General features: G+C 42.3%; 2 protein-coding genes and 3 non-coding genes across 8 annotated transcripts; all 5 read left to right on the plus strand.

Moving 5' to 3' along the window:
• The first annotated feature begins 300 nt into the window (after positions 1-300).
• Positions 301-373, plus strand: TRNAT-UGU (transfer RNA threonine (anticodon UGU)). Its single transcript has one exon. It is a non-coding gene; the product is annotated as a tRNA-Thr (tRNA).
• Positions 374-1,180: 807 nt separating this feature from the next.
• Positions 1,181-1,271, plus strand: TRNAY-GUA (transfer RNA tyrosine (anticodon GUA)). The gene is given in 2 exon segments: positions 1,181-1,217; positions 1,236-1,271. It is a non-coding gene; the product is annotated as a tRNA-Tyr (tRNA).
• Positions 1,272-2,422: 1,151 nt separating this feature from the next.
• Positions 2,423-2,494, plus strand: TRNAP-UGG (transfer RNA proline (anticodon UGG)). The gene has a single exon. It is a non-coding gene; the product is annotated as a tRNA-Pro (tRNA).
• Positions 2,495-2,884: 390 nt separating this feature from the next.
• On the plus strand, positions 2,885-20,782 carry RNASE4 (ribonuclease A family member 4). 4 transcript variants are annotated; one of them, XM_054565644.1, is made up of 3 exons: positions 2,988-3,076; positions 10,443-10,606; positions 19,469-20,782. In XM_054565644.1, exon 3 carries the CDS (start codon positions 19,486-19,488, stop codon positions 19,927-19,929), a length of 444 nt encoding a protein of 147 aa, XP_054421619.1. In that variant the 5' UTR covers positions 2,988-3,076; positions 10,443-10,606; positions 19,469-19,485; the 3' UTR covers positions 19,930-20,782. The 4 variants fall into 4 exon arrangements, with proteins under 4 accessions (XP_054421620.1, XP_054421619.1, XP_054421617.1 ...); XM_054565643.1 differs by lacking the exon at positions 2,988-3,076 and adding an exon at positions 8,853-8,927; XM_054565645.1 differs by lacking the exon at positions 10,443-10,606 and having other exon boundaries at positions 2,885-3,076.
• ANG (angiogenin) lies at positions 10,587-13,834 on the plus strand. Its single transcript, XM_054565646.1, is given in 3 exon segments — positions 10,587-10,606; positions 13,373-13,485; positions 13,488-13,834. Coding segments are annotated over 2 exon segments (432 nt in total). The 5' UTR covers positions 10,587-10,606; positions 13,373-13,400.
• Positions 20,783-22,309: the final 1,527 nt, after the last annotated feature.

Raw genomic sequence — 22,309 nt, forward strand, 5'->3', positions numbered from 1 at the left:
TCTCTGTGGCATTTCCCTTCTTAATCTTGACAATCTGTAGCTGGCCGGGGAGGCGGTTAGTCACTGTGTTAGACTGTGTTGGGTTGGCACATTTCTCTAGCCTTTAAATAGTGGCTGTCTCTGTCACTGACCCCCATACAGCGCTATCCCCAGCAAGAGCCTGCAAACAGAATTCCAATATTTCGGAAACAAATTGAAACGACATTCAAGTTTTATTTGCTTCCCAAACTCAAATATTCTAGTGAAGACGCAGTATAAAAATCTTCCTTTACTAGTGATAACGAAACACTGTAAGCGCGAGGCCCTATAGCTCAGGGGTTAGAGCACTGGTCTTGTAAACCAGGGGTCGCGAGTTCAAATCTCGCTGGGGCCTGTTGCATGTTCAGCACTGTTTTTAATTCTCCTCATTGCCACCCCCTTTCTCCGATAACTTTAACCCCCGCAGGTAATTCGCCTCTTTGCGTCCTCTCGCCGCATTCCAGATCTCTGGAATAAACACCGCTGTACAGAGCTTCCTCTTCAGTTCTCGTGCCGGGGCGCAAGTGCTGCTTTCCCTGTGTTGTGGCGGAGTCCATTATAAACTGTGGCGAGAACCTTGGGGGGTCGCCTAACCCCAGCGGGGAGGGCTTACCCGTGTATTTTGAATTCCACACCCTCTCCGCCCCCGAGTCTGCAAACATGTAAGCGGAGAAGAGCTGCCGCTGGCCTGTGCCCTCGCGCCCGGCTTCCAAGCCGAGGGTAGGAAGTGAGGAAATGAGGATGAGGCCCGCGCCCCTCTCCCTGGCTCGGAGTAGCGCGGTAAGAATTATGTTTTCCACCGCCTCAATCCCTAGTTCCCCGATACCCAAACGGCCGCTCCCACTCCAGACACACACATCATGCCAGGGAGGCCCCGGGCCCGCGCGCTATGTGGAACCCGCAGCCTCCGGGGCGAGCAGGCTCCCTCCCCGGCTTCTTCGCGGAGGCCTCGGGATGCATAGGCTCTGGCGGCGCCTGTGAAGAGCACGAGTTGGCCCTGTTTGAAAGCCCCTCAGTGAAGCAGGAGAATCCAGCTCTAGGAGGGTTGTCCCCTAAATTGTGGGTGCAGGACATTCTCACAGTAACCGTAAAATCCTGTCGCAAGCACCTCCGTTTATCCCTGTCCTGAATAGGGAATTCTAGAAGTAAGATAGTCGAGCTTCCTTCGATAGCTCAGCTGGTAGAGCGGAGGACTGTAGTGGTTTCCTCTTCCAGTCATCCTTAGGTCGCTGGTTCGATTCCGGCTCGAAGGAGAAGCTGCTATTTTGGGTTAGCCGCTCCTCAGTTTGTGCCGTTCTTTATCTTCTGGACTAGCTTTCTACAGTGTATACCTACCTTAGCCCTGACCCAAGCCCATTCACGTATCACGTCTTGAAAAATGGAAGGTATTTGGGGTGTTCGTTACGCAGTAAGGAGAATGTACTAAGTCATAATTAAACTCACCAGCTGCAAACGTTCTGAGGCTTCTGCTGTAAGATGTCCTTTGTTTTCTGAGCTGGTTGATCATAGGTTGCTGCCTGAGCACCAGATGTCGGAGGCCCAAAACCACTTGTTGGTGTGGAATATTGTAAAGATGTATGCATGTGCTCTGCCACCTTCGGGACATTAATTTGCGGAACGAACCCCCTTAACTGTGACCTTCAGCCCGAGTGTCTGACCCCATTATACGCACACATCCTTGGAGAAAGAAGGACTTTTAATTTATCTAGCCGTTTATATATTTTTATCGTTCCATGAAAAGATTTAGAGCGGCAGCAGGAAAGAGTACAAGGATTTGACGTGAATAGGGATGAGACTGGGAGAGAGAATTCCGAAGCGAGGAAACTATTTATGCAAAGGTGGAGAGAACTTAACTCCCTATTCAGGGGAACTGCGATGGGCCTGGAGTGTCCCAGCGCACGCCGCTCTGGTGCACCGCCAGACCGGCTCCTGCTCCCGTATTTTGAGGCCCACATCAGTCTTGTCTTTAGGATTTTATGTCCGCGCGAGGTGGTAGCAGCGGAATAGATACACTTCCATGTGTTTGTCCTGGGGCTCAGGACCCTACAGCCTTGCAACAGAGCTCTGCTCGGGCCCTCAGGCTCCAGCCCGTTTCCCTCCAGACTCGAGCTCGCGGCTAGACGCGTCCCGGAGGGGCTCGGTGGAACTCAGAAACGTGGCCTAAGTCTGAAAGGCCGCCTCTCGTCATCCCACCTGGAGTCTGAAAAGGTCCTGGATGTGGATCAGGGACGATAGACAAGGACAGGGCCAGAATTAGACGTGAGACTCCATGAGGATGGGAATAGAAATTAACTAGGGAAAAAAGTAACAGTCACGGCGGGGAGCGGGGTGGGGGGTGGAAGCCAGAGTAGCTTGGAGGAAAAAAGAAATTCAGAAGAAATAGAGGCAAAGAATCTTTCGTTGTGGCTCGTTGGTCTAGGGGTATGATTCTCGCTTTGGGTGCGAGAGGTCCCGGGTTCAAATCCCGGACGAGCCCGAGTGTTTTAATTACTTTGTTTCTTTGTTTTTCCTCATTTAGGAACCACTGAAAAAAGTTCTGTTCCATATAGACTTTGTCATGTTCCGAAGTGTTCTGCAACGCAAGGAAGACGGGGGTTCAGGACTTGAGAGAGACGAACTTGCCTGACTTTCAAGACCGCAGGGGCTCCCTCACTCCTGCGCGCGGGGGCCAGGGTCTTAAGCTTCTGGGAACTGAGGAGGGTGTCCCGCGTTCTGAGGTCGGAGCAGGCCGCGCCGTCGCAGGTGTGTGCGTCTGTAACTCAGGTCTCCAGGGTCTCTCCTGGGCGGGACAGGGACGCTCCGGCTGCGCGCGGGGCGGGAGCTGCCCGGGCCGAGCTCAAGAGGCGGGATCGGGCCTTAAGGGACCTCCTCCGAGAAACAGGGCGCGGTCCTAACTACCCTAGGGCTCGCCCTCTGACTCCTCCTCGCTGCACCCCTATCCCGTCCGCGTACAGACACACGGACGCTCACCCCACGCAGATCCAAAGCAGGAGTCAAAACAACATCTTTGCGTTTTCTACCACCTCTCTCCATCATCATACAAAGGAAGAAGAAGCGGGTGAGAAACAAAAACTTCTCTTTCCACTGTTCTGCGCTTTTCTGCAGTTTTGTTCCAAGGTGCTGATGGGTTCATACTTCTGTTGCTTCTCCTCCTCCACATCCGTAACCTTACCAGGGGCGCTTTGGCCGGGGAGTCCCTTCCTAGCAGAGGTATTGAGTGTCTCCTTCGGGAGAAGTGTGCGGAACAGGACTGGAGGAGCTGAGGAATGGGAAGGAAGGTAAAAATGTAGTCAAGTTAGCGACTTTACATTCCCAGTCATGTTTACTTCCCGCAACTGGGCACAGATGGCAACACAAATGCCTATTGCCTAGAACGTAGAATTAGAGGGGGCCACCGCGTCGCCGAAACCAACCGAGGTCCAGAGAGGCCCGGCGCACTTGTTCAAACTAAGGATTTTTGCTTGGTACTCAGGCTGATTCCCAGATTTATGAAGCAGGCCTTGTTCAGTTTTTGCAAGTGGAAATGACATTTGGGGACTGGTGTTTTCATTTTCTGTTCAATCACCTCTGTCTCCTCACCTTTAACCCACCCACAACTCGTGCACAGCCAGTGCTGTGAAATTCTTGGAGACACTGCCCACAGCCTTTTCTTTAAGCTTTCTTACTGGAACATTGGAATCCTCAGCTTTCTCATTCTGAGACGACACATCAAATTATAACAGCATATGAGCACAACAGGACATCTTTGTTTCCAGACATTAAAAACAGTCTCAGCGCCATTGTGGGGACTAAGAAAATCTTAAATTAGCCAAGGCCCTCCTTTTGTGTTTTTAATAACGTTACACTCGAGTCATAAATGTAATTACTAGAAACCATGGTATAATTATCTGAACACCATCAGGCGGTCAACTTTCCAAAGCAACCTCAGGTATTCAAAGAGCTACTTAACTACACAGCTACTAACTAGTTAGTGCAGAATGATAATTGTGTTATGCTTTATTTCAATCAACTATATATTTTTTTTACAGGTAAAGGAGGAGTAAAATATTTTTGGAATTTATGGAAATATTCAAAGTAGGTTTCCTTTAAACTTTCACAGGCACCTTTAAAATTAACTTTGATTTTCTAGAAATTACTAGCATAAAATATGAGAGCTGTGTAGCGCATTGGAAAGCTTCTACTCCGAGGAATGCTGGATGTTCCTTGGGCGATACATGTTCTCTTCCTCTGTTCCTCAGTTTACTCATCTGTAAAATGAGGAGTTAACAGATGGTCTCTGAGGTCCCTCTCCCTCTGTGTGTGTGTGTGTGTGTGTGTGTGTGTGTGTTTTATACCCTCCCAAGAGAGTGGAAAGGGAGGTAGAGAGAGAGAGACAGAAACATCACTTGGTTGCTTCTGGCTCGCACCTGGTATCACCTGGTATTGGGACTCACATCTAGGCATGTGCCCCAGCTGGAATTGAACCTGCAACCCTTTGGTTTACAGGGCCGTGTTCCAACCACCTGAGACACACCTGACAGGGCTGTTTCTTATTCTGTAACAGGATGGAGTGGCCAGGTATTGTATCCGGACTCATAAAAAAAAAAGAAAAGGAAGGTACTCCAGTAATGAGAAGAACAATGATTTGGCAAAGAGGATAGGAAAATCCATAGCAGCCTTGGCTGGTGTGTCTCAGAGGACTGAGCACCAGCCTGAGAACCAAAGGGTTGTCGCCAGTTAGATTCCCAGTCAGAATACATGCCTGGGTTGTGTACCGGGTCCCTAGCAGAGGGCCCTTGAGAGGCAACCACACATTGATGTTTCTTTCCCTCTCCCTCTCTTCCCCTCTCTAAAAATAAATAAATAAAACCTTAAGAAAAAAAATCCATTCCAGGAAAAGAGGACTGTCTTTAGCTTTTGTCGAAAGTGCAGATGTCAGGTTATAAGCAGGCAAAGGTAAGAGGCTTGTCAAGTTATTGTTGGAAGCATTTAGCAGTGTGATTCATGAAGTGGGTGGCTAAGAAAGTGGACCAAAGCAGCCTGGCAAAAATCCTCTTTAGGAGTTTTTGTTATATGTTATTTGAGCAAAAAGCAATCTCTCTAAACGGTTATTTTCAGAAGAACACTTTAAAATATCTGGGAAAGAGAGAGAATGGGCACAAAGCCCAGCGTTTGTTCAAAAGTGAATGATTAATTTTTGTTTGTTTGGAAATAGAGCCATGTCAGCAGGTCTTTGTCCTCATTCTCCCTCTATAAATACTGTTTCCCCTTCCTGGAAGTGGAGGCGTGATCCTTCTTTTCACGTGAACTACATCATCTTTTAACCACTACTTCTGTTATTAAATAAGTTTCATGCTTATAAAACAAAACAATGTAAGAATTATAAAGAAATTTAGAGATTAACCCCTTCCCTCCATTACCCAATCTTATAATTAATCTTAAGGACAGAATTAAACATATGTACTCTGTATAAAGGGGGAAAGTACACCAGCACGAGAGTCCTTTGAAGGAGAACCCAAGTATCCCATGTCTATGTGCAGGGAAACTATTGGCTTGAAGAAAAGACATAAAAAAACATTTAGAAAAAGGGGAATAACTTTCAGGTTCAAGCTTTCAGATTACTTTTTCAATATATATTTTTTAATTGGCAGTTGCTTCACAGCTATTAAAATTACTTACAAATATATAATGTTCAGTAGTCATAGACTATAATTTCTTGTGTGTTGAAACACAAATGAGTAAGCACTGAGGTGCATTTTAATTGTAAAACTTTTTCCTCCAAAACCTTATTTTCTGTTTAATCATAACGTCATTGTGCCAAGCTGAAAATAAAAACAATTAGAATGTAAGCAACCGTTCACCATTCTCCTGACTCTGCATTGTCAACTTTGTAGGCAGGTTGTGAATTCTCCCAAGGCTGTTCAGTGAAACCACAGAGGCAGAGGAGGGACATGGCTGTGTTCAGAGACTGGAGGCTGCTCCCCAGCATCACTGCATAACTCTAAAATCCGAGGCTGATCTGTTTGTGTGAGTTGGTGCTTACACCAGTGTTTCAGGCCATGGGACTGTGTGTGTGTGAGTGTGTGTGTGATGTTAGAGTGGAGTACCTTATCTCTCTTGTTAGGCAATTTACCAGAGGAGGGTCATGCTGATCAAGTCATATTGATCCCCAAAGCCTGTGGGAGTTGACCACTACTGATTCAGTCTTCCTGGACTGCTACGGCAATCAGGGTGTGGTAATGGGCCTGGCAGCCATTTTCCCTAACAAATGACTGGTGGATAAGGTTTTTAGAGCTCACTTCTTCAGTGTCTCTTTAAAAAGTGCTATGTGATTAATTTAAAATAGGTACCACTCTCAAAGAGCTTGTCTGCCTGTGAAAGGAAAGTGAGCATTTGGGTACTCTGCCAGATGTCAGTGGAGGCTCCACTCTGGGGACCCCATGTCGTATTTCTTCTGTTTGTTCTTAAAAGACATTGCACTTTGGGGTTTGGCAGAACAAATGTACTGGTCAGAGAAGTGCCTGTCCCTTTCCTTTCCAGGGACTTCAATAACCCTGAGGTACCAGGTACAAAGGGAGAGGCAGTTTACGGCAGTTTGCTTGGGCCCGACTACCCCCAACATTTTTCCTTTTAGCTCAGGATTTGGCTCTGGATACCGGGAAGGAGGGAGGGAAGAAGAGAGAAGCGGGGAGGGCGCGGGGGGGGGGGGGGCGGCGGGGCGCGGATAGAATTGGGAATAACGCTCAGGCAGGGACTGTGTCCCAACACAACTGAAAAGTAGGTGAAGTTTATGTTTTGGAGGGCTGTCCATGCTCCCCATTGTCACCAGAAAGGGACCGGGACTAGGCCAAGGCAGGTCTGCCCTGTCATGGTCTGGGATGTATAGGTTTTGACTTTGTGCAGGAAAAAATTCAAGATACAAGTCCAGGTGATTTTGAGGGTATGTTTATTAAAGTTTGGAACAGTGAAACAAAGGAGGAAGGGCTTAAGATAGAAGAAGCAAGATCAGAATAACGGAAGTGAGCCAAGGCAGGGCTGCTTTTGGCTCACTGGAAAGTCAGGCAAGAGCCCTCAGAGTTTAGAAGAAAGAAAATTACATGCTTAAGGAAAGGGAGGCCAGATGTGCTCAAAGAGGGTTGTGTACTGGATCCTTTGTCTAGAGGGTTTTATCTGTTTTCTGTAGGCGGCAATTTTAGGGGAGGTATCAACCAGAATATTCATTGGCATTTTAGGTGTGTCTTTTAACATGCTGATGTATCAAAATGAACATATAGTGCAGTTTGGGATCATTTCCTGGTCAGCTTTATCTCGGATTTATCTGGCTTTAATTGGGATTTTTGTTACTTACTCTCCTGACTTTATCAGTTCTTGGCTTTCACTGACACTAATGTCATTAACTAGGTCTCTGTTATCTGTCTCTCTGACTAGGGGGATTGCTACTCCCTGTCTGGTTGGGGAGGAGAAATGTAAACCATCTGCTCCTAAGTATCCTTGGTTAGGAAGGATAGGGTCTTGTGATTTATTAGCTGGCTGTTAATTGCTCGGCCGTTTGTTTAACTATTTTGTGTCCATATTTTGTTTCCCTCATTCCACTTACCAGGGAATTTTCCTAGCTTTTTACTAACTTGCCTCACGCACTTTTCTTCCACCTTAAATTCTCAGGCCCTTCCAGTTACCAAAAAACTTCTTCAGGTAGGCTCTAGAGCACATGCCCAAGCATATGCAACTCACTGACAGCTGTTTAAGTAGTTAATCTCTCCTAGGAGAGGTTGAATTGGGATGGGGACCAACACCTCAAAAATGAAGGTATATCAGTGAGTTTTAAGGATTTATCAGTAATCTAGAAGCAGAGCTTTTCTGGGACCCTTGGAAGCCTTTCTACTCTACCTGCTTTTATTGGTAACCACTACCAAACCCAACTGTGTTGGTGAGTCTTAAAAAGAAGTCAGGAGAGTTTGCATAGTTAGGTTTCCAAAGTGAGATCAAAGAATGCAATCCTAGACCTTGAGGGATAAGAAAAAAAAACTTGGAGCCTAGCTGTCAGTCACTGTTTTAGAAACTAAGACTTTAGAGATGAATAAGACAATGATTCTTCTCTCAAAGGGTTCTATCTAATAGAGAGACAATAAGATCAATTAACCATCAAAGGAGTGATGGTTATCAGTGTTTCAGTGATAGTGAAGATAATGAGTTTTCCTACAAGGAATAGAAGATTGAATGCTCAGGGTTAGTCTCTTGTGAACAGCTGAGGATGAAAAGGAGAAACCCAGGAAATATGGCAAAGATATTTCTGAAGGTTAACCGCTGGGAGGTTGAGGCCAGGGGCAGTGGGTACTAATAGCTGTCGTACAACCTTCTTTAGAAGTGGTTTCCTGGTTCTGTGAAATATGTGGGATAACCTACTTATTGGCATGGCATCCTTTCATGAACCACATTATGTGGGTAATTAGAAGGTGAGAAGGAACCGCATCCTTCTGGGAGTCCCCGTTTACTCTGCAGACTTTTCCATGGCGGTTCTTGGAGCTGGCACATAGATCAGAAATAACATCTTCTGGACCAGATCGTTATATGTGAACAAGGAATCCTCAGTCCTGTCTTGGGCAAGAGTGAGAACCACAGACATCAGAAAAAGGGTGGCTTTGGGACCCATGCTTATTGATATCAAACTTTGCCTCCCAGTGGGTTAATATTTGACACAGTTGTGCCCAGGGAAAAGGTGAATGACTTTCTTTGTTTGTCCAAGAGCAGTGTCCTTAGTTTCCATATCTCTGCCAGGATTGGGGATTTTTGGAAGCAGTCTCCCCACCCAGTACCTTTGATCACTATATAATCAGAACCATAAGGGCCTCTGAGTTCACACATCTGGAACCCATCTCCAGGGACAAACAGCCAGAAGCCATCTTCAGTTGGAGGGAAACTTCCAGATTTTTGTAAGATCCTTACCCCTGGGCAATCTGTTGCTCTATTTGTTTTTATATATAGGTATACTATTTCTAGCCATCTATCCATTTCAGTGAAGCCATTTTCTCCCCTTGTAAGCCTCTTGGCCCAAGCTTATGAATTAAGAAAAAAATCAGATTCTAAAGTTTAAAATGAAAACAGATTTCTTTAGGAATAGCCTATATGTGGATGAAGAGCACTTAGTGAGACTGGGAAGAAGTGGAGGTTTAGGAGGGATTTTTGAATTGTGACAAAATCCCCAAAGACGTGGGAAGTCATTTGCTGAAGGGCATCTGGATGCCCCCTGGGCACAGGAATTAAATGTGGTGGAATAAGGAAAGAAAAAAAAAGTGTGCTTTTAGCTCTGTTTTCTTCTAACCTTCACTACTAATTTTTTTTTCTTAAAAATAAAAGTTTCGATTGCTCCTTAAGAGCCAAGTGGAACACACCCCAAGATCAAAAGAAGATACACTGGCAGGTTGAAGGGAAGAAAGAAGAAAAAGAGATAAAGGGAGGAATTTGTATTAAGTGTTATGCTTTTGCTTTGGGGAGTATTGCCCTATAATATATAAAAGTATGAAGCTACATTTATGGAAATTATAACCATAGTTACTCAAGGTAAATGATCAAGTTAACTCCCTGGTACATAAAGTTGGATGGATCTCCTAAACACAAAACATTGTCTGTGGAGAGAGGAAGAGAATATTAATTATTGTGAACACTAAAAGATTGGTTTGAGACAGATGATAAAGTTAGTCTAAAGATCAGTTGGGACAAATTTCACTGACAAAAAGCTGACTGCCAGTTATGTGCTTAAATATGGAGAGATAGGTGTGAATGAATTTGACCACCAGATGTGATGCTCTGTACCCTTGGCCTGGGCAGATTCACTTCCACATCACAAATTATCTCTCTCGTATTTATTTTCTCCCAAATTCATTTTACCTGTTTTTGGGAAATTTAGGATTCAATGTGTGAGTGAGGAAGTTGTGAGTCGAGGAGCAGATGTTAAATACTGGTGGCCATGGTGTGTACTGGCTGGGATTTGATTTCTGGATGTCTTGAGAGAGCCAATATTACAATAAGCCTGAGCAAAATTTAGCTGAGTTTTTACAGAATGAGTGTGCAAATTCTGCAGAGACAAAACAAAGATTCTCCTTTACCTCTCCAGACTGGGATGTGAGGCCTTCAACCCCCAGCCAGCAAGTGGCTCTGTAGGATGTGAAGCCCCTGTGTGGCATCAGTCCAGTGCCTTCACTAGAGCTGGTCTGTGGGCTTGGCTTATACGCTGAGCCTTAAGGAATGATACCACTCAGTGAGATTGGGTCACAGGCCTTCTTATCATCTGTTTCTTTCACTTGGTGCCTCCTGCCACCAACTAAACTTATACAAACTTGTCTCTTTAGTTCCACTTGACTCTTGCTAGTAAAACTAGAAAAGACTTTCTTATGCTTAATGAGAACCATGGAATTTCAGACATTAGAATGAACTCTCTCATTTCATAGATGCACAAACTTAATCCTGGAGAGGAGAATGAAGTGAATCATTTAAAAAATATACTGAGCGTCTACTGTGAGGCACGCACTGTGATTCAAAGTGAAGAATATGGAATATGGGCTCTGCCTTCCTGTAACTTATACACCGGTAGGAAACACTGACAAGTGAACAGGTAATTGTTTGCCCAAGAACACATGGATGAAGACTTGGAAATGGCACCCATGAAAGCTGACAACAGGTCTATCTGGTTTTTGATATCCTTGTAGGCAGATCCTGAGCTTTGAGACTTTTGCTTTGACACTTGTATCTAGTGGGGTGTCATTGGTCTTAATATCTAAGGCAAAGAGTGTTTGGACAGAAACTCTAGACAGGCCTTCCAGCTCAGACTCCCTTCTGTGAACAATAAACATCCCCACAACCTGTACAGCACTGGCACCTCCTAAAAGGACACAGGTTCCCCGTTCCAGCATGGAATAGGTTGGCAACAGTTCTATCCACCACTGCCACCTACTGGCTCTTTTGGCTACTACCAGCTCTGATTCTACTTCCTGATGTTGAATTCCAGACAGACAGGTGTTGACTCTGACCTCTAAGGTCCTGTTTGTTCCATCTTGGGAGCCTGCAATTTTACAATTGCTTTTGACATTAGAAAGCAATATTTGTTCATCACAGAGCAAGAGACCGAATTGAATCCCAATCAATAAAACTTTAATGAGGTCTTCCAAAAAACTAGAAAGAGAAAACACATCCAGAAGACTAAAAATCACAGTGTAAATGTAGAGTTTGGCAAGTGGGGAGCTCTGCAGGCCAGCAGCTGTGTTGAAACCGTGGCGAGTATGAATACTTGTTATTCTTTTAGCATTAGCTCTTCCCTCTGGGGTCATGTCCCACTTTCTTGCTAAACTCCCAAGAACATGTTTTCACTTGATTTTATTATAAATTAAAATTTGGGTTTTAATGGAATTTATTTAGCTGCTATTTATTTCACTATTGTGCAATAATCAACCATTTTCTGTTGTATATTTCAGTATTTCTCAGCAGTGTGGCAAATTTTTCTATAGTTATTATGAAACGAGGTGGATTAGTGCCAAATTATGATGAGAAAGAGTGCTCACGTTGCTCACTCTGTCACAGGCCTTCCCATATAACCATCAGAACCCTGGATTTCCTGGTCTTTCTACATTGACAGTCACACTCCCAGGGCTGTTAAGTAAAACTACAGGCTTAGTGCTGGAACTTGTGGCATCTTTAAGTGCTATAAAAATATTTGACATGATAATAACATTTATTGACTTACACACAAGAAAGGAACAAAATAAAAATAATATAATATTTATGAAAACGTGCCATTTGTTTCTAAATTTAGGATTTATATGAATTACATTACATTTAGGCATAACGTGAAGGTCAAATTTTCTTCCCTTGTAAGAATTTCTCAATATATGTGATGATTGCTAAAAATCGTAGACAGTCAGAAAGTAAATGAGACACTCATGGACAAACAATTTGAAAAACAAAATTATAAAACTCAGTTTCAAACTTATAGTGGAAAATTATTTTTATTATTAGATGGGGGAACATTCACACACATTTGATATAATGTGGGGTAGAACTATGATGGTTTTTAAAGGCTCTGAATGTTCTTTAAAATTTTCTTCAAAGTACAAGAATTATAGTCAGAAACTACTTGCTACAAACACCAAATATTTTCCAATTCTCAAATCTTCAAATTTTTTAAGTCATACAATTTTAAAGCTCATAAGAAATTTGTTTTCTATTTTGTTTTAATCTATACTTGTTTAATTCTACAATATTTTAATTACCTGTCATTGGGTGTGTTTGAGTGTCTGTGACACACTACCGCTGGGAGGTGTGGGTTCTGCATTTCAGATCCAAAGCTCTCGAGGGATGACGGCAGCACTTCTCTTCTTCTCTTCCTTATTCTTCTTTTGAGGAAGGTGTTAAATCATAACAGCAAATTATTAGGATTTTGACTGGATGGAAATTTCCAAGGATGTTGTTTTATTTGTTTTTTTAATCACATAGTAACATCATTTGCCTATTGTGTAACAGTCTGTGTATATTTTCAGGGGAAACTAGAAAATATTCTCTGAACATAATCTATATTGTTCCCAATGTGAGAAGTTCCTAAGAATAAGCTTGAATTCCTCTTCCTTCAGTCCCCTGTAAAAGTTGACGCCACACCTACTTCCAAGCTTTACATCAATTCTTCTATGCTCCTCTGTTTTTTAAAAATAGTATATTATAATTGCACATTTGGCCACAAACCACCTCATTCTTGAGGAATTAGGTCTATCTTCCTTCACCTCAGGATAACAACCACTATCCTCATAGCCAATTGACTTACTGACTTGAATACCTGGAATCTTGTCTTCAACAATCTTCAGATTGACCCTTCCCTGGGCTCAGCTTTCCCTAAAAGTCCCTCTTCTTCATAGCTCTCACCACCTAACTTTCTGTCTCATCTCAGTGAACTGGAGCACCTGTCCCTTCCCCATGGATGCTACGTCTCCTTTTAGGGAGGCATTTGGTGTGTCTTAATAGTCTTTATGTGTTCCAGGATCTAACAGTGTCTGGTATCCAGTAGGGAGGGACTTATATAATGTTTGTTATTAAGTTAATTAATAACTGATTTAGAGAGTATGAATGGATATTGTAATGTTATGACTGATAGAAAGGTAAGTACTCAGTGAGTCTTAAGTGATAGGACAGAATGGTGGGGGCTGGAAGCTGTGTTCTGGAAGCTTGGATTGCTTTTCTAAAGGAATGTATTGACAAGAAATATGAGATTAACGGAGAAGAGAAAAGGTAAAATTAGGTGACTGGGGATACCTGACTCATGACGTCCTGCCAGAGAGAGTAGTCTCTGTCCTTTTAGCCTAATATGACCTACCATACCTCCTTTGGCCCTTGGCAGGAGCCTCTGTTGGAAAAGATGATTGATAATGGGCCTGGGTCCCCTGTTGTTGGTCTTCATGCTGGGTCTGGGTCTGACCCCACCCACCCTGGCTCAGAATGACTACAGGTTCAGGCCTTCCTGACCCAGCACTCTGATCTCCAACCAAGTGGCCAGGGTGACAGATACTGAGAAATCAAGATAGTGAGATGAGGCCTGGTTTCACCCTGCAAAGACATCAACACCTATATTCCTGGCACCAAGAAAAATATCAGGGCCATCTATGAAGATAAGAATGGGGAACCTTACAGAGAAACCTTCAGAAAAAGCATATCATCTTTCCAGGTCGCCACTTGCAAACACGTAAGACATTCCTCCCAGCCTCCCTGCCAGTACAGAGCCACAGCAGGGTTCAGGGACATTTTTGTTGCCTGTGAACATGGCTTGCCTGTCCCCTTTAATGAGTCCTTTTTCCATCCATAACCAGCAGGCCACTGGCCCAGAGTTGGCTCTCCTGTCCATTCCTTGCATTTCTCCTACACACTGCAGGACAGTGGTGGCAACGTTCACTGCCTTGGGCCCAGGAGATGAACTGCCTGGATCTTCTGTTTTCAGTTTTATAATATGTTAATAAATAAAAATGACTCTGAAATCAGTAAGAATCAAAGTCTCACCAATTCTTGGCCTACTGACTTTCCCCCATTTTCTCAATGGCCCCCTGAGAGGATTGGATGGAATACAAATGCCTTTCTTCCCTTCTCAGTCTTTAGAGAGGTAGACTTTACCATTCTGTGAATGTAAGGATGTTAAATACATCTTACAGAGAGAGCAAGGAAAATTCCACTGCTCATGGCTGCTAAGCAGAACTTTCAGGAGGGGCAAATTGTTTTTTGATGCCAAATAAGCCAATATTACTTTTATAAATGCTAAACTTTGAGGAGTAGAGTTTAAGACTGAATACCAACAGATTAATTAATATCGTTCTCCCTCTCCCCATCATCCACACACAATCCTATATAAACACCAAAATTCATTCCTATACCTACCCCTTATCTTAGGCAGGAGGTGATTTTGAGTTGCTTTGAATAGACTGCTCCCAGGCTATTCTCATGGTTATTTTAGGTAGAGACAAAAACTGATTACATTATTTTCTCTTTAATCTTTTACTTTATCAACTGATGTCTGGCAAGAGTGAGGTCTTTGGGAATTTATGGAAAGATTCCAAGCTTATCCCTTATTCTTCGTCAAATAGATTTGTTTTTAAGTAAACACAAACTTAGGTAAACAGACACTCTCTTTATGAAATATACTAATTAATTCACAGATTTAGTGCTTAACTTGCTGTTACCTAATTTCTATCAACAAGTGCCTGGATATTTTATTTGGAAAGTAGTTGTTAATAAATTACAGTTATAAATCACTAGTTTTGCTGTCCTGTGAATCTATGACTGTGGTGGTCACAGTATTCCCAATGGTGGCCTCTCCTGCTGTCTGCATTGCCCTGAAATGGGCCAAAAGCCTTGCTTCCTCAAAACCCAGGTTATAGCCCTTGCTGGTGTGGCTCAGTTGATTGGAGCATTGTCCTGTAACCAAAAGAACACGTATCTAGGGCACATACCTAAGTTGCAGGTTTGGTTCCCGCTCCAGGGGTGTATGGGATGCTTTTCTCTTACATCAATGTTTCTCTCTCTCCTTTCCTCTCTCTAAAAGCAATGAAAAAAAAAAATCTCCTCAGGTGAAAATTAAAAAAAAAAACAACCCACTCAGGTTATGTTTGAGTGTCCAGGTGCCACCTGGGAGCCAACATCACTGAAAGTATTTATGGAAGAAGAGATGGAAAAGTAGGTTACTGGTGCACACTCAGCACATGAATCTTTCTACCTTGAGTAAATCTATTCCAAAATTGAAATCACTATCATTTCCTAAGAAAGTAGGGACAAGAGTTTTCCAAACCTCTCTAACTAGAAAATTTGCCTTACTGTAATATCTCAAAAACCTCTTAAGAAGTGAAAAAGTTACAGTTTTTGGTAGAATATTTGGGACCCTTTTCCCAGCTTCTCCAACCAGTACCAACTCCTTGATATGAGGCAAGGTGACTTCCATACAGATCATTGACCCACTCAAGGTCTTGATGGGGAAGGCCAAAGGTATGGGCCATTATTATATTGAGTAGGCCATGGCCGTGAAAACACGTCTTCTCCAAACATCTGCTTAGAGTATTATCATTGCATACTCTGCTCTGGTGTTAGGGCAAACCACGGGGCAGTGGGATGGGGTTGCTTCCTGCCCTGCTGATGGAACTAGCAGCTGGGTAGCCAATCCTAATACTTCTTGCTCTGGGTTTCTTGTTCTTTCACAATCAAAAGAATGAAATGTACTATGTAATGTGACAGGCAAGTCAGTTTTTATCTCAAGTGAATTATTTGAGGAACTGAAGTCCTGGTCAGCTATGCTTTGTTGACTTCTTCAAGGAAAAGGGAAGAAAAACTGTAAAATGCCAAGTCCTTTCAAGAACGGTGATATGCAAGGAAGAAAATTCCACTCAAATGTGAAGAGAAAAATCTGCTGTAGGGACACAATATAAATTCTAGTAGCTGAGATATTTCAGCTTAAAAACAGCCTTCTGATTTTGAAGGAATGCAGGTACTCTACAAAATAAAGAGGAGGAGAGCAATAATATATGCGACTTGGTGCAGTCACTCATTATTTTATCTAGATTGAAGGAAGCAAACGAAACCAAGAAAAATGGAAATTGTAAAAATGATAATTGCCAACATTTACTGAGTATTTACTGTGTTCTAGGCATTGTGATACGCACTTAACATTCACTTTATCATTTATTCTTTATAACATCCCTAAGATATATTATTATACTCACTTTCTTATGAGGAAATATGTTGAGACAGGTTAATTTTCCCAAGATCATACAGTTATGTGGCAGAACTAAGTCTTTGCAATCGTAGTGTCAAAAGAAGTTCTTACTGAGAACCAGTGTGGTACAGTGGAGAAAGACTTTGGGGCAATCTCTGACCGAAAAATATGTGTTGGGATGGTTTGGGTATAATTTCATTTTGTGTTGTACCTAGAGCCTTGAGATATACCTGTTGTGGCCACATTGGACTTTTGTACACAAATATTTGTCCATGTCTTGTTAAGTCAGTTGACTGGTGTGGCTGAGGCTGTGGATTTGCTCTTGCATGAATAATTTAGGTCCTCTCTGTAGCCAGTTATCTTTCTAAATCATATCTTGGATACAAGGAAACAGGATGAGAAAAAGTAGACAAAACCATGCAAAATTATATTTGGGAAAAACAACCCAAGCACATTGTTGTGATGAAGCTATTGCCCAAGTGCTAAGTGTACCTTCAGAAGTTCTATCCATTAGTCTTGGGGTGAGGAGTAAATCAAGCATCATTTCTCCTTGCTGCTCTTCTTTCTACACCATTTGCTTCTCTCTCTTCCTAACTCCATATCTCATATCTACAGCTGCAGGCACTGGAATGTGACAGACCTTTTGAGTGTCCTATGCATAAGCAAGAGTGGCTGTGAATATAGGAGGAAGCATTTAAAAGAATAATGTTATGATTGATACTTGTATGCATGTCCCTCATGAGCCATTTCAGTCACTCAGACAGTGTGATCTGCCATCATGAAGCAACATCTTTGAAAAAAAAGGACAGTAGTGCCCATATACATCAAACCAGGAGTTCAACTGAGGCCAGCCCTTGGATTGCGTATGTAGAAATAGGCCTATATGACTCTCAAAAAATAGTTCTTTCTATTTTGATTTCCTCCCCCACTTTCTGTTGAACCAGAAATGATTTTTCTTTGCTCAAGTGCAGCAGTTTTCAACTGGTGTGCTGCAAGAATTTTTATAACATGGTATTTAGTCAGGGACGCTGACCTCTTTTGCCTTAGACTGTCCAAAAAAAAAGAAAGACAAGAGCCAACACAATAGCCGTCCCATGTGAACAAATCAAAATTATACATACTTTTTGTCAGATTGGCAAAAATTTTTTGGTGTGTTACAGAATTTTAGTAATTAGTTTATGTGTGCCATGAGATGAAAAAGGTTGAAAATTGCTGCTATAGTGAGTCAGCCCTGCCTCATTGCCAGAGTCAAGTTCACAGATCATTAGTTCGTGCCAAAACCAGGAGTGACCGCCAGATGGCAGCATCTAGCTAGTTAGTGTTGCTGATTCCCTCTTCCACTCTCATTCTGTTCCACCCTGATTAAACTCTGTTGCTAGAAAGAAGCAACTCTGAACATAAGAAATCTTTAATATCCTGAATCTTTGGGGAGTGGAATGACTGAGACAGTAGAAGACGTAGAAAAGCACAGATTTTAGAGTCAGGTAGGATTCCTTCCTTTACTCTGTCAACTAAAGCAACATTCTCAAAGCAGGGGTCCAACCCGCAGCCCACAGGCCGCATATATCCCAGACTGACGATGAATGCAGCCCAACACAACATCATAAATTTACTTAAAACATTATGAAGTTTTTTTGTGTGATTACATGTCACAATGTATTTAATGTGTGGCCCAAGACAACTCCTCTTCTCCCAGTGTGGCCCAGAGATGCCCGTTGGACACACCTACTAGGACAATGCTTTCTTTGTTGTGGCTCTGACAGTTTTTGTTTGTTCATTTTCTAACTCTGTAAGACATGCTTATTTTCCACTGCCAAAAGTGCCAACTAAATGATTCTGCAGCCAGAGAAGACAGACAACAACCAACAGCTGAGGCAGAGCGTCACGGATAGATGCACAACAATGGAATATATCACCAGGGCCTAGTTTTCAGGTTGTGTATAGAAACAGCAAGGAAAAAAGACACAGTCCCAGTCCTCTTTTGTGGAGATTGTGTTGTTGAGATTTTTTAAAAAGATTTTATTTATTTATTTTTAGAGAGAAGGGAAGGGAGGGAGAATGAGAGGGAGAGAAACATCAATGTGTGGTTGCCTCTTGCTTGCCCCCCTACTGGGAACCTGGCCTGCAACCCAGGCATATGCCCTGACTAGGAATCGAACCAGCAACCCTTTGGTTTACAAGCTGGTGCTCAGTCCACTGAGCCATACCATCCAGGGTGAGATTTGTTTTGTTTTGTTTTTATAATTTTAAAAAATCAGTTCCACAGGCCTGGGAAACACCTCCATTCTCTATACCCATTTTATTTCACGTATTTATTAGCTCACTCATTTTGTTTATTAGTTCATTCAACAGGTATTTACTGTCTTCAAAACTGGTTGGGTACTCTCTTTTAGACTTTGTTTTTTACAGGATTAGCTAGATTTCCAAACAGACCTGATTTTAATACCATTAGAAGAATAGCCACTTGTGTGAAAAAGGTGAAGGAATCAAGAAGTACAAATGGCCAGTTTTGAAAATAGTCATGGGGACATCAAGTAAGCATAGGGAATATAGGGGAAAAAAATTGTGATAACTATGTATGGTGTCAGGTGGACACTAGACTTACCGGGATGATCACTTCATAAGGTATATACATGTCTAATCACTATGTTGTACACAGGAAGCTAATGTAATATTATACATAAACTATAGTTGAAAAAAATCTTTTAGTTTAGAAAAAGAATAGACACATGAGAGGATAGGCTAAACCTAAGCATCACTCTATCCTTTTTTCTGTACCTCTCTCAATTCCCAAATGCTAGGAATTAAAATCAGTTTATAAACTTTCCTTGACACATCCTCAGTCTATCCAAAATTTTGGGAATCGGAGTCTCCAGGCAACCAACCACTCTCCAAAGATCACACGACTGGAGAACTTCCTCAAGTGACAGACACCTCCATTTTTATTTAGATCTGCCTTTTCTCCCTTTTCACACCTTGACCATACAGGACATATATACCTGGCATCTACCCTGTCATTCTCTGCCCTGAGACTTTGTGCTGGCTACAGCAACTTCTCTCTACAAAAGAGAAAGGCTCCTTCTTTCAGAGAAGGTCATGTTTGCAAATTTTTCACTCTTGGGGGAGCAGTGGTGAGAAAAATTGTGAGAAGAGAAGAGTGGGGAGGAAAGTGCTTGCCATTCTCGACACCTGTCTCTGATGCCCATTTATTACCTTCCTTTCTCCTTCCCCTCGGTTTCTCTCTAGGCATCTCCAAGGCAGTGATGGCTCTCCAGAAGACCCTTTCATTGCTTCTGCTCTTGCTGCTGACCCTGCTGGGGCTGGGGCTGGTGCAGCCCTCCTACGGCCAGGGTCTCATGTACCAACGATTCCTGCGGCAACATGTAGACCCTCACGGGGTAGGTGGCAACGATCACTACTGCAACATCATGATGCAAAGACGGAAGATGACTTCACATCATTGCAAGCCCGTCAACACCTTCATCCATGAAAACATCTGGAACATTCGTAGTATCTGCAGCACCAACAATATCCCGTGCAAGAATGGCAAGAGGAACTGCCATGAGGGTGTAATGCAAGTCACAGACTGCAGGGAGACAGGAGGTTCCAGGGCCCCCAACTGCAGATATAGGGCCATGACTAGCACTAGGCGTGTTGTCATTGCCTGTGAGGGTGACCCAGAGGTGCCTGTGCACTTTGACAGATAGATGCTACCCTGCAGGGGTGATGACCCAGTGGTTGACCTTTAACTTACTCCTTGAATAACAATGAGTAATGTACTTGAGCTTTCCCAGTCTCTGCCTACTCAGCTTATATCTACTTCTGTTTCTTTATGTAACCTATTCTGATAAATGCATCAAAGAGAAATGGAGACATAAACCTAAAATGAGACTGGACTTTTCTGTATTAAACTTTTCCGTAAACTCTTCTGCTTCTTTTTATAATACTGGTCAGCATAGCTCTCTCCGAGCCTATCTCCTGGAATTTAGTCATTATATGTATTTCTATAGCATTTCATGGATTCAAGGTGCTTTCACCTTAGTAATCTCATTTTAATGCCACAGCACCCCTGAGATGCTGATGTTGTTATGCATAGGATCCCAACGTTAAGGGATTTGCTGAAGACCATGAAGTTAGTGGAAAAGCTGAAGCAAAAAATCCACTTCAACTGGCTACTAATCCAGGACTTTTTCTACTTCATCACTAGGAGTGTTATAAAGTATCTGTTTTTTGATAGTCCCAAAAGTCAACTGTTGGGGGAAGCATTAAAATTTTGCAAATATGTACTGGCAAAGTAAGAGCTCTTTCTGTTTAATTTGGCAACCCTGTTATGTTTGGGTCTAATAAGATCAAGAAATGATGCGGGATAACTGTAACTAAACAACAATTTTAAAAAATACCAAGAAATGATACAAGGAATTTTCTTTTTCTCTTCCCAAACTTTTGAATCACTGTAGTAAGTCAGAGTATTAACAATGTACTAGATCATTAAGACTCATTCACTCTTCATGAATGAAAGATTTTTTCATATTTTCCTTGTAATAAAGAACTCAAACTGCAGTATGTGTGAAGACTGTGCTATGGCTTATGTGGGGAATTATTCCCCATATCCTCTTTTAATTCTTCTCTTGTTTGTAAACATGCACCAACACCTTAATATCCTCAGAAACTCTGGTCCATGACTAAAGCCTATCTGTTTGATGAACATGACACAGAAACATTTGTGTTATTTACTAAAGACTATTCTCATACCCTTCCCTTTCAATACAGCCATACCTCGGTACTCATCAGCTTCAGAACTCGTCAGGCCCTGTACATGTTGCATTTTGATGAGAAAAAAATGTTTCAGCGCTCAGTGCTTGCTCAGTACTTGTCATGAGTTCAGGAACAAATTAACAAGTACCGAGGCACAATTATATTTTAAACAAATTGGGTAACAGAGATGTATGGATACCAGCAACTAAAAAAGGAAGATGTGCATGTGTATGAGATAGAATGTGTGTTTGTATGTGAAATGACTAAACTGAAAACATTTGAATTACAGCAGATACACATTGTTTATATTTAAGATGTGCAACCTGATTCAGTACACATATGCATTGTTACATAGTCACTGCAATCAAGCTAATTAACATATCTATTACCTCAAATGGTTACCAAAAGTGATTCCATTTTCAACTGTTTTGGACTCTGTTCTTTTTATTTGTTTATTTTTAATCCTCACCTGAGGATATGTTTATTGACTTCTTATTTTTTTCTTTTTTCTTTTTTTTTCTTTTTTAGCGAGAAACATCAATGTGAAAGAGAAACACCAATTGGTTGTCTCCTGTACATGCCCGGACTAGGGACTCTGACAGGGAATCAAACCTACAACCTTTTAGTGCACAGGATGATGCTCCAACCAACTGAGCCACCCAGCCAGGGCAAGGGCTTCATTCTTTTTAACACTACTGAACACCATAGCTTAGCTCAGCCAGTTTCTACTGAATGCCTATTGCTTTTGCATCATTGTAAAGTCAAAAAAGTCATAAGCATGAAAGATCGTAAGTAAAATTGTGAGTCACTTTGGCCGAGCCATGTCACCAAACTAAAACTTAGTAACTAATCAAATTTCAGTTTCAGCCTTTTTCAAAGGTGAAATTTTAAACCAATCAATCTGGAAGTTTCCTGATCAGCACTGGTGAAGTAATCTGCCTGTTAAGTTCCCCTGCCTTCCCCTAAATGAAGGTGAGCTTGCTTAAAATAATCTACTTTTTAAACTTCTTTGTTCCATTCTTTTTCTGCCTATAAAAACGTTCCATTTTGTACAACTCATCAAAGCACCTTTCTAGTTGCTAGATGGGATGCTGCCAGATTCCTGAACTGCTTAATAAAGCCAATTAGCTCTTCAAATTTACTTGGCTGAATTTTGTTCTTTAACACCTGCCCCCAGGGCCTTGCCATTCCTTTGAATCCAGAAGACTGCTTTTGATGTAGGATACCTTTGCTCCAGGCTAATCTCAGAGTGAACCCAAGTGTTCTAGATGAGAAGATAGAGAAACAGGTTCACACAGTGAGGCTGCCCCTCTCCCCCACCACACTGCCAGT

The sequence above is a fragment of the Pteronotus mesoamericanus genome, unplaced genomic scaffold, assembly GCF_021234165.1.
Source record: "Pteronotus mesoamericanus isolate MK-2021 breed Mesoamerican mustached bat unplaced genomic scaffold, CSHL_Meso_final contig_164, whole genome shotgun sequence".
Lineage (NCBI taxonomy): Eukaryota > Metazoa > Chordata > Mammalia > Chiroptera > Mormoopidae > Pteronotus > Pteronotus mesoamericanus.

Excerpts from the sequence above, each read along its gene's own strand:
- RNASE4 (XM_054565645.1), top strand. The coding sequence starts at position 19,486 with ATGGCTCTCCAGAAGACCCTTTCATTGCTTCTGCTCTTGCTGCTGACC.